The following is a 17,352-nucleotide window of genomic DNA, read 5'->3' on the forward strand; positions in this document are numbered from 1 at the left end:
CACATTCTCCTGTGTTTCTGTAAATGTCAGCCAAAACTACTTTAGAACATAAGAAAGAGGAAAAGCATAAAAAAATGTTAAAAACTCACAAAGGACATCATGCGTAGTTTATTACATAATCGAATTCCATGTAAAACAACTAGTCCCTTTTTAATAAAGACACACCAGTAATTTCTTAGTACCATTGCACCTAATTATTCTTTTTTTTTGTCGTTCCATCTACACATCCAACTTCTATTCAAAACCTGCCTCATTAACTCTTCATTTTTAATCCTTCACTTTCATTTCACTTTTATTTATTTTTTTTCTGTTTTTCAATGTTTTTAAACTTAGCTCCACTGATGAGGGAGCTAGAGCATTCAATTTTTGTTTCTGATTTAATCTTGACACAAAGCAATGAAGAAGCAATTTGCAACCTAGACTTCCTCATTCCCCTGTTGTGGGTTCAGAAAGCTTTTCACACCCATTGTTACTCTGCCAAAAGTTAGCTCCCTTCCCTGCGCCCTTCCCCCACCATCGGCTGTGTGGTCAGAAACTCGGGTAATTGCAAGCGTTAACCACTAGATGGCACGGGTGGGCCAATAGGGCCAAATGTTTACCGGGCTCACCCTGAAACTGATGAGGTTCAAAATTAAGGTGGGCAGAAGTAGGAACTGTCAGCTGGGGAATATGGGTTAGCGCTTTTTTTTTTTTTTTTTAAGGTACAGTACTTGGAGAAAAAAAACATTTCTTCTTTTCCAGTAAGTACGACGTTTAGTGATAAAACTAGCCTCAGTTACAAGGCCTTTCAATCTGGCCTCTTACCTCAGCTCCCACCCTCTCCACATTCTGCCCCCCAACCCCTCTGCTACACTGACCCCTTTGATGCTTCTCCAATCCTCCAGGACGGCTTTTACCTCAGAGCTTGTGCACTTGCTCTTTCTTTCCAGGATATCCCTCCGTCTCCCGCCCAAATGTCTGCATGGTTTGTGTCTTCACTGCCTTTCATCTTTGCTGAAATCTTACCTTTTCAGGGACTTCCTGACTTCTCTCAAACACTCCCACACTTTCCTCTGTTTTATTCTTCTTCAAAATGCTTGTTAACCTTCTAACTTCTGCATCTTTTTTTTTTTAAAGATTTTATTTATTTATTTGACAGAGAGAGCGCAAGCAGGCAGAGCAGCAGACAGAGGGCGAGGGTAACTTCTGCATCTTTTTTCCTAGCTTTCTTACTTTGCAGTATTATTATTGTTTATTTATTGCCTTCTCCCTCTAGAATGTGAGCACCATGAAGACAATAATTTTTCTGTTTTGTTTCACTCCTAGAGCACATAAGTACTTAGAAGTCTAGCAAATGGTAGGTGAATGCCTATGAACACACTCATATAGTTTAAGCCAAAAATTACCAAATACTTTCAAAAGATCTATTTTTGGTACACCTAGGTGGCTCAATCAGTTAAGCATCCCCCTTTGGCTCAGGTCATGATCTTGAGGTCCTGGGACCCAGTCCTGGGATCCAGCCCCAAATCTTGAGGTCCTGGGATCCTGAGCAGGGAGCCTGCTTCTCCCTCCCTGCTCTGCTCCTACCCCCTGCTTGTGCTCACTCTCTCTCTCTCTCTCTCTCAAATAAATCTTTTTTTTAAAAAAAAAAGATCTATTTTTCCATTACCTCACTACTTAAGATGACAGAAAATGAGATGATTCTGCAAAGCACTGAGGACAGTGTGTATGAGTGTGTGCATATCTGTGTGTAAGTAGACCAGCTGTAGGTTAAGAATGTTCACTTAGGAAAAGAGAGGGAGGTTAACTACTATAGTTTTCTTAAAAATTAACAAAAATGGGTTTCCAGGGTACCAGATATTGACAAAAGTTGACTTTTGTAGGGCTGTGTCTGACTTGGTAAGAGTCTATGGAACCCTGCTGAGAATTCTCCAGTGTGATCTCTATATACCCAACCACAGTACTCAATTATTAATTTCCATTTCCCTAATGACAACGTATGGCCTACCTCAACCAGACCAAAAAACAAAACAAATAAACATTAGCACAGTAATTTTTTAAACTTAAAAAAGCCAACAAACTTTGTTTTTCTCCACCATCAATTCATAAAGCCTTGGATTCATTGTGCTTCTTGCAGATGGAAACAGTGCACAAATAATAAGAAAGGAAGATGATAGGGGAATCATAGATTCAAATTTGCAAATTTGCAGGGTTTTCAGCGTTTTAGTAGTAATGTCAAATCCCATCTGCTTAAAATATTTCAACAAAGGTCATATGGCATTCATTGAAGATTGTATCTTTAAAAAGTTTAGTTCAGAAAATATATGTATTTATGCTCATACCAACAGCAAAACTGCCTAGATATTAAAATAAAAATTTATTTTCTTCCATCTTAGGTTTATGAAGCCCCCAGTAGTAGGAAACTTTCTGGACTCTCCTCAGTGCCCCTTATGGAATTCATTCATTCTACAGATACTGAGCACCCATAATGTCCCAATTACCTTGTAAAATGCTGCACCTAAAGAAAATGAACAAAAATAGTCAGGGTCTCTCAGCTTGCAAGATGGTGAGGGAGACACTAAGAGGAGAAATTTTAATACAGTGGATGCCCACTATGATCTGAGAAGTCCTGGATGCTCTAGGAGTACTCTGGGGGAGAGTATATCACTAGGAGATTTCCAGAAAGGATGTCCAAGGATAACAGGAGTTGGCCAGTGAGGAAGGGAAAAGTGTGCCTTGGGAACCACATGTAGGAAGACCCAGGCAGCAAGGAGAACCTGGTATATCCAAGAAATTGGGAACATTACAGAATGGGTAGAGGTGGTACAAAGAACATTTCAGAATGGCTCAAGGTGGTACAAAGAACCTGGTATATCCAAGAAATTGGGAACATTTCAGAATGGCTAGAGTACAAAGTTGGGGATGAGTAGAGGTGGGTAATTACCGGAGGGGGAGGGGTCACATATGATAAGATAAAGTACGAGTTTGAATTTAAGGGCAAGGAAAATTTGTTATAATGTGTTGAATGCTATACATGTAGTTTGGGGAATGGATTGAAGAAAAGTGAGACTGAAGGCACGGCCTGTGACAACCTAAATGGAGTGAGTAGGGAAGGGGCGTGGCATCACGGGAAGTGGAAACAGGAAGGGAAGCCAGTGGATTCAAAAATCTATCCAGGACAGAGAATGGGCTCGGCTCCAGGGCTGGATGTAGGAGGTGAGGAAGGGAGAGAAATAAAAGATGAAAGCCAGGTGTCCAGGAAGAGTGCTGTGCTACAGCCTCAGTTAGAGCACAGGAGGAAGCTACCAGTTGGGAGGGTAGACGCTGAAAATAGTTTTGAGTTTGAGGTAGTTGAGCACCTCTTAGTATATCAGAAAGGCAGTTGGTGTATGGAACTAAAGCTCAAGACAAAAACATAAGCTAAAGGGAGAGATTTGTGTTAATTTTTTTTTCCTGTTCAATGCTACCTATGTATATTTTGTAAATCAGAAAATATACAATTAGCTCACATCACTCTCTATGCTCAAAATAAAAACGTATTATTGTAGGGCAATATGAAGGACTCTTGTTTTTTGTGCCTTAGCAAAATGGAAGAGCAACTCTGTTCATCAGCTGAAAGATCCCACTGTTTGCTATCACTAGTGCAAAGATATAAAAACCCATTTATAAGATACAACTGTACTTTAAGTCACAAGTATGTAGTTAGCATGCTGTCTTAAAACAAGGTAGCAATTACCTAGTGATTAGCTGTTAATCTGTCTATTCAAACTGATTTTCTGTCTCTTAAAAATAGCAAAAATTATACAGGGCTTAAATCAATTTGATGTGGAAAATTAGTTTTCACCCCTATGCTAGAATTTCAGTATTAAAGAGAAATTGATTCTACACTGTAGAGTTGGCATGCAGGAAAAGAAAAGAAGGAAGGAAGGAAAGAGAGAGAGAGAGAGAGAGGAAGAAAAAGAAAGAAAGAAAGAAAGAAAGAAAGAAAGAAAGAAAGAAAGAAACAAAGAAAGAAACAAAGAGAAACAAAGAATGAAACAAAGAAACAAAGAAAGAAAGAAAGAACGGAGGGAGGGAGGAGGGCGGGAGGAAAGGAAGGAAGGAAGAAGAAAGGAACAGAAAGGAAAGGAAAGGAAAGGAAAAAAAAAAAAACCATACACTATGCATGACCCCAATTTCAAATTTCACTTGCTGGCAGTTCATTAATTCTTATGTTTTGGGAATTCCCTCTGCTGGGGGATGCAGAGGTGAATGAGAGATCTGGTCTCTGTGCTCACACAGCTTACAGCTCTAACTTTCAGCAGGGGAACACACTCATGTGCAGAATTCACGGTGCTGCTAAGGTCTCAGGGGGAAAAGAAGGGTGTTTATCAAATGTGTTTTGTAATAGCATTCCTCCCATAGAAATGGTTTTTATCAGTGTCAAGTTGAAAGAACATATAATTATAACAGCAACATGTACATATCATCTTGCCAGCTACCCTGAGGCCTTCGGAATCTCTATATGTGTATACCTGGGACCAATCCTAGTCTGACAGGTGGCTATGAGACAGCCTCGAGGAGCTCTGGCCTGTAAGTATATGCAGGGCTGAGATTTGGGCAAATTGAGTAACTTGCTATGAAAATACATATTTTTCTTACCTCCAACATCTCAATGATTTATTTCTAAGGAAGGAAGGCTCATGCCACCAATTGTAACTACAAAATAAAAATAGTATGTGTTCTAAGAAAGTCTATTCAAAATCTACTTAGGCACTCTTTCAAGTGCATTACATTTTTTAATTCATCTAATTCTCATATTAAGAATGAAGTAGATACAATTATTACTCTCTTTTTAAACATGAGGAAACCAAGGCATTAGAAAAATCACTCCTTGAGGAGGTGGTCGGTAGACCTACGTCAATAAAATAAGCCTCTCCGTTCATTTTCTGAGAATCTTACACTATCACTAAGCATTTGTTGTAGCGGTAAACAAGGTATTTATATATTTTGCAAAAATCTGTCTCTAAGTCTCAGAGATAGCAAACCACAAACTTTAAATTCATTAGCAGACTATGTGTGTTGCATTGCCTGTTTGAGGAGTGGATGGTGTTTCTACATACACACCCTGGAAAAAATCTGATTAACTTAGTTTTAATCCTGTATTTCAACTTAGCAGACAAGGTCACTCTATTTCCAACCTGTTAACAAGATTAATAATAATAATAATAATAATAATAATAAAAGATAGCTAACTTTAATTGTGAGGAATAGTTCTAAGTAACTATTTATTAACTTTAAGTGAGACAAGTTTTGTATTGGGGTATGCTGCTAGAGAATTGTGTTTATTTGCATTTTTTATATTATCTTAGGAACTGGTAAGGATAACTGTGCTTCATCACCTTTTCCAGGTCAAGGCACATGTAGAAAATGATAACATTTGGAGGCACACTAGGGTAACGGGCAAGACTACTCTAGGCTGGAGGCTGACGGCCACATCCTCCTGTCTTGCCAGCTACCCTGAGGCCTTCGGAATCTCTATATGTGTATGCCTGGGACCAATCCTAGCCTGACAGGTGGCTATGAGACAGCCTCGAGGAGCTCTGGCCTGTAAGTATATGCAGGGCTGAGATTTGGGCAAATTGAGTAACTTGCTATGAAAATACATATTTTTCTTACCTCCAACATCTCAATGATTTATTTCTAAGGAAGGAAGGCTCATGCCACCAATTGTAACTACAAAATAAAAATAGTATGTGTTCTAAGAAAGTCTATTCAAAATCTACTTAGACAAACTAACAGCATTTTGAAAGAATAAAATGATTATGAAAGGTAAGGTATTACTATCATAGTCATTTCAAAATTTTTATTCACATGCTTTTACACAAATTACTGTATTTTGTATCGTATATTGTACTTTATACAAATGGTCCAGGTACAATGTTTATGATATGGAATAAAAACATTCAAAAGGTCATGTGTCTAATGGTGTACATTCAACTAAAAGGGGATTTGGGAGTCTGAAAATAGATAACTCATCTGTAACGAGGTGGAATTCTAGCTAAGAGATATAATAACATATAATAATAAAGTGTGATGGCAATACATAAGAAGGGAAGCACAAAGCAAGTCTATAGGGGTTCAAAGAAGAAAGCACTCATGCAATTGTGGGAGAAATAAGAATGATTAAAGGAGGAGACGGTTTTTAATGGGTTGAGCTCCCAAAATGCTCCCATGTCAGCAGGTGAAGGTGGAGACAGGACAGGGACTCTATGGGAGCCCAGGTGAGTAACTGCAAGCAGCAGAGTAAGGACAGAATATGTGCTTCCATACCCAGGAACCAGGGATGGGATCCGTTATGTTATGTGTATATTTTCTCTATAAACAAGTAGAGGGTGATGACCCTCGAAAGTTAATCAACTGATAGATGGGGGCACTAGAATCCCAAGGGCTCCAGTACGCACTGAATTGGGCAAGTAATGAGGAGCCGTAGCATTTTTTTTTTTTTTTCTTTTGAAGCAAGTGAATCCGTGACTAAGGTCAAGGAAAGGGGAGAATAATCGATAAACTTGTATGGAAGAGATTAGAAAAGGTGGTTGTTGCAGTAATTTGGGTAATGGACAAAGATGACCTGGGCTGGAATTATTTAATAACTGTAATTACCTGTGGCATTTTATAATTTCATACTTGAAATGATCCCCCGAGGCACATCTTATTATCCCCACTTTACATATGAGGACACTGAGGCCCAAAGCCAAACTTTGACTCCACATCCCAGGCTCTTAATGTTACACTGCCCCTCCCCACTAGCAGGTGCTGTCCAGGGGAAGAGAAAGCATGGCCGCTGGAGAAAGACTTGATGGAAGTGGAATCCGTCACTAGGAAAGGTAAGAATCAGAAATTACTTCAGATGACCAGATGGATTTGGTGATCAGACAGAAAAGCTCTTCTGCTGACCCTGAGGATGACTGGCTACCCCAGCTGGAATGCTCTATTGGGTGTTTGCAAGAGATGAGACATAAAAATGCAGATTTGTGGGTGCTGCTCACAAGTGATAGTTCCAGAGAGACAGGGAGAGAGAGACTACCAGGGGCAAGATCTTAGGGTCACTCACAAGTCAGGACATACAAGGACGAATACTAAGGTTTAGGGTTTTGGTAAAATTTAAACCCAAAGAGCAGTTTTACTAATTGCATTAATTTTAATTGTATTAATTTAGAAATAATTGATTCCTAAAATATGTTTATTTTTACTATAAAAACAATGTCAGATGAAATGAAGAAATAAAAAATGGTAAAAAATGCTGCTTCAACTTTCTGTTTCAATTTCAGAATGATCAGCATGTTGCCAAATATTTCTAAATTGAACCAGGTAGGGTAATATAAGATTACAATAAATTGCTTGTTTGGTTTCTGCCGTGACAGAAGCTGTGAGAGTTTTCCCAAAGTCTCATCTGATGAGCAACCTGATAAGACAAACTATGACAATAATTATCTCCATAGAAACAGGTTTGAATAATGGACGTATAGTACTATCTGGTATACACATTAGTTATTTTAGACCCCCAGTGGTTCTTCCTTAATTCTGCCTATAAAATTTAGCTGATTTGTTGCAGAACTGTGCACTGGAATAGGTAATAAAACCCATGTTTTTCAGGAGGATCAGATACTTTCTTAGATATTTTTTAAGCAATAGGTAATCTCTCTTGCCTATGGGGTATCTTCAAGTTCTAGTTTATTTCCCTACTTTTTAGAATGTATCTGAGGTGACTTGGCAAGAACAAAGAGAACATTGAGATGAAAGACGTCAATATCTAGTGCCACCTACTGTCAACACTGAACTCAGAGATTGGTTTTAGGTCAGTGACTGGTGTGAACACTTGGGTGCAACATTGTTTGCTATGTCCAAAAATCTTCAGTGAAAACATCTGCCTTAACCTTTAGAAACTGAACAGGCAATAATAAAATTCCTTAGAGGATAAACACAGGACATTTGCTAGAAAAATAATAAAAATCCTAATGGAGTAGGGGCCTTTTAAAAGCACTATTAGTGATTACCCTTGTGGTTTGGAATGAAAAAGGTGGAGCAGGTGCCAATTTGTATGTGAGTATTTCAATATAGAGTAGTATACTTTAATTTTACACTCACATATTTGGGTTTCTAATAAGGGTTACATTTAACTTTAAAATACAGTGGTCCATGGGCGCCTGGATGGCTCAGGATGGCTCAGTTGGTTAAGCGACTGCCTTTGGCTCAGGTCATGATCCTGGAGTCCCGGGATTGAGTCCCACATCGGGCTCCCTGCTCGGCAGGGAGTCTGCTTCTCCCTCTGACCCTCCCCCCTTTGACCCTCCCCCCTCTCATGTGCTCTCTCTCTCTCTCTTTCTCATTCTCTCTCCCTCAAATAAATAAAATCTTTAATAAAATAAAATAAAATACAGTGGTCCACACAATTTAGAAGGCTGACTTACTAACTGGTTAAACTTGTCTCTATCAAAAACAAATGTAGTGATGGTGATTAATTCAGCACTCCTCCAACTGGGAACTGAAGATGAGCTAAGACCTCATCCTGCTCTCTGACACCTGCCCTCTCCCCCGCCCCCCAAATATTATATACCTGGTTAAGCAGATAGTAGCTAATAACCTTGAAGGGTAAGAGGCAGTGAAAATGCCCTCCTGCTGAGGAAGAGAGTTGTTGGGGATGGGATGGCAGGATTACAGAAGATCTGTGTCCTGCCAGTGCACAGCTTTATAGCAAACGTGTTCCATTGATACCAAACTGTTTCTTCTGCTCTCCATGGAACAGGAACAATAGGGATTGGAGAACTGAAAATCTGAAAATGAGTAAATCATTCCATTTTGTCCACAAGGACTAGTCAATAGCCCTGTTCTTTTTTTAAGTGACAACTATAAAGAGATCTTATTTGGGATGAAGAACGAGTTGGCTAGGGAGACTTGAAATGGATTGCCTGTACTAATTGATTACAGGAACAATCCCTCAATATTTATAAAGTGGAATAAACAAAATAAAATTCTGCAACCTTGTTCAGGATAGATCACAATTTTGACCAGTGTAGCTGAGGTGGAGAACTGCTTTCCACTTTTTTGTTAATTTTATCACCTAGTATGTATGTGTGTATGTATGTATTTATTTATTTATTTACTCACTTATCTTTACTATAGCCCAGTGTAACCCAAAGGGTAATTTGCAAAGGGTAATCTACAGTATCATCAACATCACCTGAGGGTTTGTTAGATATGCAAATTCGAAGGCCCATACTGGACCTACTGAATCAGAAGCTCTGGGGGTTTGGCTTAGGAATCTGTGTTTTAACAAACTCTCTGGGTAATTCTTAGGTCTGCTAAAATTTGAAAGCACATGTCTGGACAATGAATAGAGGCGCCCAAAGAAGACGCAAGAATAAGCAAGCTTTGTGATTCTTCCTACCAAAGCTAAATTAAAAGAATATCACTCAGACCCAAATGAAATCTCTCTTGGTCTCCAAAGAAAACATAATCCCATTGGACGGCAACCTTACAGAGATAAGGAATAGTCACTCCCAGAATGGCATTTCTCCTACATGGGGAGGGGGCTTATAGTCACCATATTACAGGACACAAATTTGAATATGAATGCAGTACAATGTTCAAGACAAGTTTGGGATTACAAACATTACTGCTGACTGCCTTTGGTGTGAATACTTATGAGTTAAATATCACAATCATTGCTATGTCTCTGGTCTAAGTTGCTATTACTGTGTACATTTATGATATGGCTCTCTTATTTCCCAAGTTTCTCTCAGCACACTCAACGTGTAGCCTTCACTCACCATTTGCAAATAAAGCAAATGTAACTCCAAAAGTACATTTTAAGTATAAATGAGGTTTAACGTCTACCCATGAATGGCACAACCCAACTAGCCATTATTCTTAATGACTAAAGAATAACAGATCCAAGAATTGGAGCTCCAGGAATAGCCAGCCCCTCCCCTGGGAACAGAGCAAGGAGGTTCCCGGGAAGCCTGCAAGTTTACGTAGACCAATTCATCAGTAACATCTGCCTTCTGAAGGATATTAACCAGGGAAATATTGGGAAAAAAACACAAAGCCTAAAAATAGTATGTTTTCGCACTGTAGCAATACAAAATCAGAGAAGCTATTACCTTTCTACTACTTTAACCCTCAAAGTCTGGGGATGTACAATCAGATGGAGATCAATGAAATCATTATTTAGTGAATTTGACCAATTTAAAAATTAGGCAACTTAATTGTCTCCCCTGTAGCTACTCTATTCCTCAACTAACGGTTTTTAAAATATACATATATAATTTTTTCATCTCTCTAATTCCCTTTTCTTATGAAGACAAAAATAATATCATATTTTTGGTAATGATATTCTTTTTCATATGTTTACTTTATCTATTTACCAGTAAAAGAATCTTATTCTCTTTGGGAAAATATTTTTCATTTTCTATTTTTAGTAGACATCGTAACAGCTTTTGATTAAATCCAGATGATTAATCATTATTTTCATTAATTATCCAGACAAAGATGTGCGTATATTATACTTCTCCTTCCTGACAAGAGAGGATCTCTTGGCAAACTTGATTAATTTGTTTTGCATCCAAATTAAGTGAAGCATAAAAATAAATACTAGTAGTTTCCAGCAATCTGAAGAAAAATTAAGAATAAACAGTATGAAAAATAATACTAGGAAAAAAACACATTGTTTTAAAAGAAATATTTGTTGAGGTTTTGTCAGTGACAAAAATAGAAAAATGCCTTAGTAACTGTTGAGAAAATTTGAAAGTTTTCTCAACTTATATTGTCAATATATAAATTTGGAGCAATATAATGGTGGAAGTTAGGATTGCTTCTTATTTTGAATTCACATGGCCTCAAGAATTAACAAAACTAATTTTAGATATTTTTTAAACTGTAAAAAACCTTACTGACATGTCATTACTCTCAGAGTCCAGTATGCTGGACACAAAAATAATACATATTGACCACAGAGAAGCAATTGTGCAGAGGTTGGAATGCCAATATATAAATCAAATCCACTATGTAAAACTGAGTTATTTATAAATCCTGCTCTCTTGACAAAATAAGGTGGGAATGAGATACTTGCACACAGGAAAGATAAAGGATAAATAGAAAGGAAATCTTTATCTTGGTGAAAACACTCTGTCCAGAGGCAGAGGCATTTTTGAAATTAATTGTCATATATAATTTTTGATGGATAATGCTGATTTGTATAAAGGTACCAGTTTAGGATATTTTCAAAAGCTTGGTAATATATTAATTCATTTTATCCTTGTATAAGCACTAGTTTGTGAATTATTTAGCTGATTCAATAATTCATTTTAATTAGAAAACATTATTTATATACTTGGTGATTTCAGGAGATTTCAAATCATATTATTGAAGAGAGTAAAAGGAAAATGTTAATACCAAATATATATATATATATATATATACCACACAAAATACCACCAATATATAATATCACATATGTATAAAATATAAAAAATTATAGGTTTATGTGATAATTTTTCAAACTGCCTTAAATCATGAAAGCCATCTAACAAACCTAGGATATAAGGTATAATATCCTTTGAGTAAATAGATATGTAAAATGTTTTCCAAACAGCAGGTGGCAATCTTTGTAAATTTGATTGCAGCAACACCATTTTAACTCTATATATGCAGATGAAAGACAGTTTTAAAAGACCAGTTATGAACCTTGGTATGCTCACAGTAGTTTACATAACTTGAAATATTAGAAGGGTCTTATTTAACCATGACTACTGTCCTAATGAAACTTCTTCCTGGTCATATACATGTTTTTGTTTAAACGCTTCTTACTTCTTCTGCACCACAGGCGGAATTTCACAGTACTTCTCTTGTATAGGTCTCCTCAACAAAATCCTACTTGCTGGTTCCTTCTTATTGTTCTGAATTATGTGGCCTTAAGAATTAACAAAGCTAATTTTAATCTTTTCTAAGGTCTAAAAACATCCTACTGACATATTGTTACTCTTAGAGTCCAGTTTCTATTGATATTAGTGTTGGACTGTGAGAAGTCTTTAGAATTCTGGCTATGGGGAAATACAAAGTTTTGACTCAGGGTTATCTCTTAGAATGCCTTGTTTTGTTGTTAGTGTTGTTGTTGTTGTTGTTTTCTAAATTGATGTAGTCATGTTTGGTAGAGACAGAAATCTACTACTTTCTGAACTGAAAAGGAACCTCAAACAGCTGTTCTCGCCATACCTACTGGAACCAGATAGCCAGAGAGATAAGCTAGCTTGCCCACCAACCATTAGTAGCAGCAAATGGACTCTAATAGGGTCTTCAGATTCTTTAAGTTCAGCACTTTATACCCAGCTGTGAAACTTAGAATTTTCATCCTATCATTTTTCTAGCATGCTTATAGCAACTTTGCCTATGATATCATTCTAAAATCCTAATTTTCATTTATTTATTGAGTCTTCAGTATGTCAATAATATTTTATGGAATGTATGCACAATTTGGAAGGAATCTTTGTTGTAAATGATTTTTTTTTTAAATATATGATCAATAATCTGGACAATTTTTGACCTTTCCTTTTTTTCTATGCTTATATGTAAGATCCTTTACCATAACAACATTTCCATTCTTTCACTACCAATTAAGACCTTATGTTTTCATTTCAAAATGTGTTCCTCATAATAGAAAATGGCCCAAGGGCAAGGGAATGGGGATGTCCAAAGTCCTACACGGAGACAGACTAACAGCAGAATTTAAAAGTTTCTTAATTTCAACATCATCTCTTTATTTTCTCACTTAGCTATCTAACACTTATGTCTTTCTATTTCCACCATAAGTAATAAAAGGTAACTGTTTTTGTATTCTCAGTAAACAAATATTTCATGAACATAGTGAAAAAAAAGTACCCCCAGCCAATTTAAATCTTATCTAGCCATGTTATTGTTCAATGTGGCTTCCTTTGTATTATCACATTTTTCAATGTGATTTTCCAGCAAATACCTTAAAAAAAACCCATGGAAGAAATCGTCTATGACACATAAACAAAGGAAACCCCATACATTATGGAAAAAGTAAATTGCCGCTTATCATTAGCAGTCCTCCAATGGAGGAAGTACTGCCCTTCATGATGAGAGTTCTAATCCTTTTTTTTTTTTTCAGGTAACAACATGTTTCCATTGAGATCACGTCAGTTCGTTCTCACCAGGACATCGCTGCTCACTGCATCTTCTAACTTCTTCGCCGGTGCCTTCACATTGCTGGCCTGTTACTGCTACGCCCTGACACGTCCTCATTCGCCTTTCCCAGCCACCATCACAGGACTTGGAACATCCGCTCCAATGACCCCACTGATTCCACTGACCGTTGGCTGAAAGAAATGTGTCATGGTCAATGGCAGTAGCCCTACTGCAACTGTTTTAAGAAGTTCAAAATCTGAAGACCATTACTGTTTGCTCAATTTTTATTAATCTACCACTATGAATAAACCCTATTCAAACATTTGACTTGCTAGTCAAATATAGAACACTGTGATTAACCTAAGTTTATGTAAGTTTGTCAGAATCTTCAAATAGACACTGAAACTTACTTGTAAAAAGTACAAGTTCAGTGCTAAACCTTATCAATTTAATCTATATTTGATCTAAGCATCTCCAGAATTTTGTTGCTTTATTAGTGTGACATACAGTAGAATGAGCTCTGGTACAATTGGCTTCATTTATGAGAAATATGTAATTATCTGATTATTCCATGACTGGCATGGTTCTATCACATTGTATAAATGGCAGGCATTCTTTAAATGTAGTCATCAGGCCTCACCTGTGCACTCAGGGTTATAGCACTCCCTGCTTTCCGCCCATGGCCCTCTGCATTCAGAGCCCCCATGAGCCGCTGCAGTGCATTGCCGGCTTCTCTGCTGGGTCCCATTCGAGCATGTCACTGAGCACTGACTCCACGAACTCCACTCTTGCCACTGTCCATCAACTGCCAAAGCAGAAAGAGAGACAGTGTAAGGAGATGTTCCAATAGAGAAGGCTGTACAGAAAGTACAACATAAAACTAACCCTGGAGATGAGTCCCAACCAAGGGACTCTAAGTGAAGACAATGGAAAGTCATATTGGCATTAAACGTTTTTATTACCCCCCAAACTACTATTACCTTATTTTCTCACTTCTATTTCCTTTTATGTATCCAGTATCTTTCTCTCTTTTTTTTTTTTAATATTTCATTTATTTATTTGACAGAGAGACACAGCGAGAGAAGGAACACAAGAAGGGGTAGTATGAGAGGGAGAAGAAGGATTCCTGCCGAGCAGGGAGCCCCATGGGGGGCTCGATCCCAGGACCCTGAGATCATGACATGAGCTGAAGGCAGATGCTTAATGCTGAGCCACCCAGGTGCCCCTCCAGTATCTCTTTTGAAACACTTATTGCTTCAAAATATTTATTGATTACTCAACAATGCAAGACCTTGGGCTAGGTGAGGAGTACACAGAGCAGTGAACGAAATAAATAACTGATCAATAACTATTGAGCTCACGTTTTAAAGAAGGAACCCCTATAATGAATTAAGCAACTAATTACATGTTAAATAAATTAATTATATAGTATTGCTTCAAAGGATAATTTCAAGACACTAAGAGCTTGGAGGGCCTGGGCTTCTTTGACAAAGTGAAGTTTCAGACAAGCCTTGCAGAATAATGAGGAATAATGTGATAGATGCTATAAGAAATACAGAAATTAAAAGAATATGAATCCCACCCTCAAAAACCTTGTAATTTAGGAGAATTACATCATGCATACAAATAAGTAAATAAAAGGTTAAAAGCAGTAACATTCTAACATGGCACATGAAGGCTTTCAGAGGATGGATCACAACCACTTAGGGTGATTATGTTAGATTAATATGGTGAGATTTGGATAATTTAGACAAAGGAGACAGCATTCACAAAGGCATAATCCCATAGGCCACAAAATGCAAGTATGCAAAGGAACCGGGCAAAAATATTTACTCAATTTAGAATGCATAAACTAGAATATAAGTGTTATAAATGCACTCATATATGACTGTCTACTTTTTCCCATATCATTCCATGGTTCTGAGTTTCATTACAGTAAAAGAGAATTCACCATAAATCCAAAGTTCCAACATAAGATAATACTGCTGTGAAAACCTATCCACCCATCTAAAGAAATGAAAAAGCTTGGCAGAATATGTATAAGTGCTGTCAACCTAATTTCAGGCCTTGTAGGTAGCTATTTAAAAGAAGATTGTTTAATAGGTAACTGGCTGTACTTAATAAACCCTTTGTGAGATTAAAAATCACAAAATGCCAATTTAATCATTCCATTCATGTAATTTTAGCATTTCACTTTATTAAAAGTACCTGCTACAATCTTATTCGCTAGACAAACAAGAAAAGGCTAGTGAATCAATGGAATGCTATAAATTATCCATTTCTTCTCTAGCTTGGCTTTGAAGATGAGTGCATTTTTCATTTCAGAACTTTGCCTTTCAAGAATAATACTTATTGAGCTTGCATTATGAACCCTTACTATCTATCCTAGACATTCTTAGAAGAATTTAAAAAAATAAGATTCATGCCTGCACCTTACCATCTATTGGCAAAAGAATGTACAGGTATTCAAATTTTTGAAAACATTCAGAAAGCAACACATAAACAAAGATGAATTAGGTGATTTCAACCTGATTCAATGCTAAGTGACTAGAATAAAGGAATATGTGATGTCCTTGAGAATTCTGGTTTGAGGTAAACTTGTAGATTTTTTTTTTAATTTTTTAAATGAATGTAACAGTTACAGACTCACTGGCAAAGAAGAGAGGATAAGTCTTTCCAGCTAAGATGTGGAGTCAGGAATGAGCAAGTCAAATGTGGAAATCAGAGAGAAGATAATTTGGCAGGGTGTTGTATTATCGGTGAGGAATAAGAAAAGACCTTGCTGAAAAGAGATTAGGAAAAATGAGAATATTTGTGAAGTGTTTTGCTCCGTTGGCTTTTCCTGAAAGAAGACTTTTCATCACCATTAGTAAAATAAATAAATAAATAAATAAATAAATAAATAAATATAACATTTTAAATTCATACATTTGTAGTATTAGTTGTTCAGTCCTTTCTGCTAATGTATACATTTTATGATTTGATTAAAGTTCAAGATTGAGTTAACATTAGACATTTCAGGGACCTTTTGAGGTTCATCATTACCATAAACATCAACAAAACAAGTATTTTAGATACATACAGTTTATAAAGTTAGTTACAGAAAAGATATAGCAATGAAACTGAAGACATATCAAGTGGATGTTTTTGGTGTTCTATTTTACACTGAGAACTAGAAGTCCCTTTTATTAAACATTAACTGCACCATTATGAAAGACTCGATTTGGCAAAGTAACTGAGGAAAAAGAGGAAAACCCAATATTCCTTCAGAGTGATAAGTCAAAGTTACGGGGAAAATGGAAAATTGAGAAGTTAGAACCAGAGAGATATGTCAATTTAATTTAAAGCATTAGACAACAGAAAGAATGTCTTTTAGTGCCAAATGTGGGATATTGTTTTATTTCATTTTTTTCGGTTTAATATCCTAGAATTAAAAAAAAATCACCAATTGTGTTATTTTTAGGGACATCAGCCCCAAGACCTTTCAGAAATGCTAATATTATTTTACTGAATTGGGAAAAAGTGGAGGATTTTTGAGAAGTGGAAATTAAGAGTTCTGTCTTAGATATTTAAGCATCTCTGAGAATGACATATGCATTATATTTCAGGTATAAATGTTGAGATGTTTAAAAATAAAAACCACTCATCATATGATCTATTTAATATATTTTTTTAAAACCATTTATCTAAGTACTACAAGAAATGAAGGGACTCCTTTTTTGTTTGTTTTTACCTGATGTTTAACTGGGAATCCTTCAACCCTTGCATTCAGGTTTGCTTTCCACTTGGTTGAGGATGGAGACAACAGAGAAAATCAACCCTCTCCCTACCATCCACCCACCCCTGTATATCACAGACTTTCAGCATTGTAAGAGATATACCCCAGAATCATTGCAAACTCCAAAATTTGAAAATACTTCAAAGCTTTCTTTCTAAACCTGTGTTCCTATTGAAAGATCATTAACATCTTGTCATTCAGTCAGAAAAGTCTTACCAATAATTTGGGAAAATGGAAATACTCCAAACCTCTTCTTGGAGTCTTCTAATGAACTCACTGGTGAAGATGTACAAAGAAGCTACATGTGACTGACTCTACTAGACTCTGGGAAAACTGTAGTGATAAAGGCCCACCAAGCTCTGTTCTCATGGAACATGTACTCTGAGGGGGTTTTGGAGACAGATGATAAA

The 17,352-nt window shown here is 36.8% G+C and overlaps 1 protein-coding gene across 2 annotated transcripts in view; it reads right to left on the reverse strand.

The window, feature by feature from the left end:
• The window catches only part of ADGRB3 (adhesion G protein-coupled receptor B3), a 723,536-nt gene that overhangs the window by 409,513 nt on the left and 296,671 nt on the right, over nt 1-17,352 (reverse strand). For both annotated transcript variants that reach the window (XM_028097735.2, XM_088024325.1), the window contains exons 5-6: nt 13,805-13,969; nt 13,191-13,355 (exon numbers count right to left, since the gene is read on the reverse strand). In XM_028097735.2, coding sequence (XP_027953536.1) covers nt 13,191-13,355; nt 13,805-13,969 — 330 coding nt within the window. The remainder of the gene's footprint in view (nt 1-13,190; nt 13,356-13,804; nt 13,970-17,352) is intronic.

The sequence above is a fragment of the Eumetopias jubatus genome, unplaced genomic scaffold (genome assembly GCF_037043125.1).
Source record: "Eumetopias jubatus isolate StellerSeaLion01/CBP00866 unplaced genomic scaffold, mEumJub1_p1.0 scaffold_6, whole genome shotgun sequence".
NCBI classification, from domain to species: domain Eukaryota; kingdom Metazoa; phylum Chordata; class Mammalia; order Carnivora; family Otariidae; genus Eumetopias; species Eumetopias jubatus.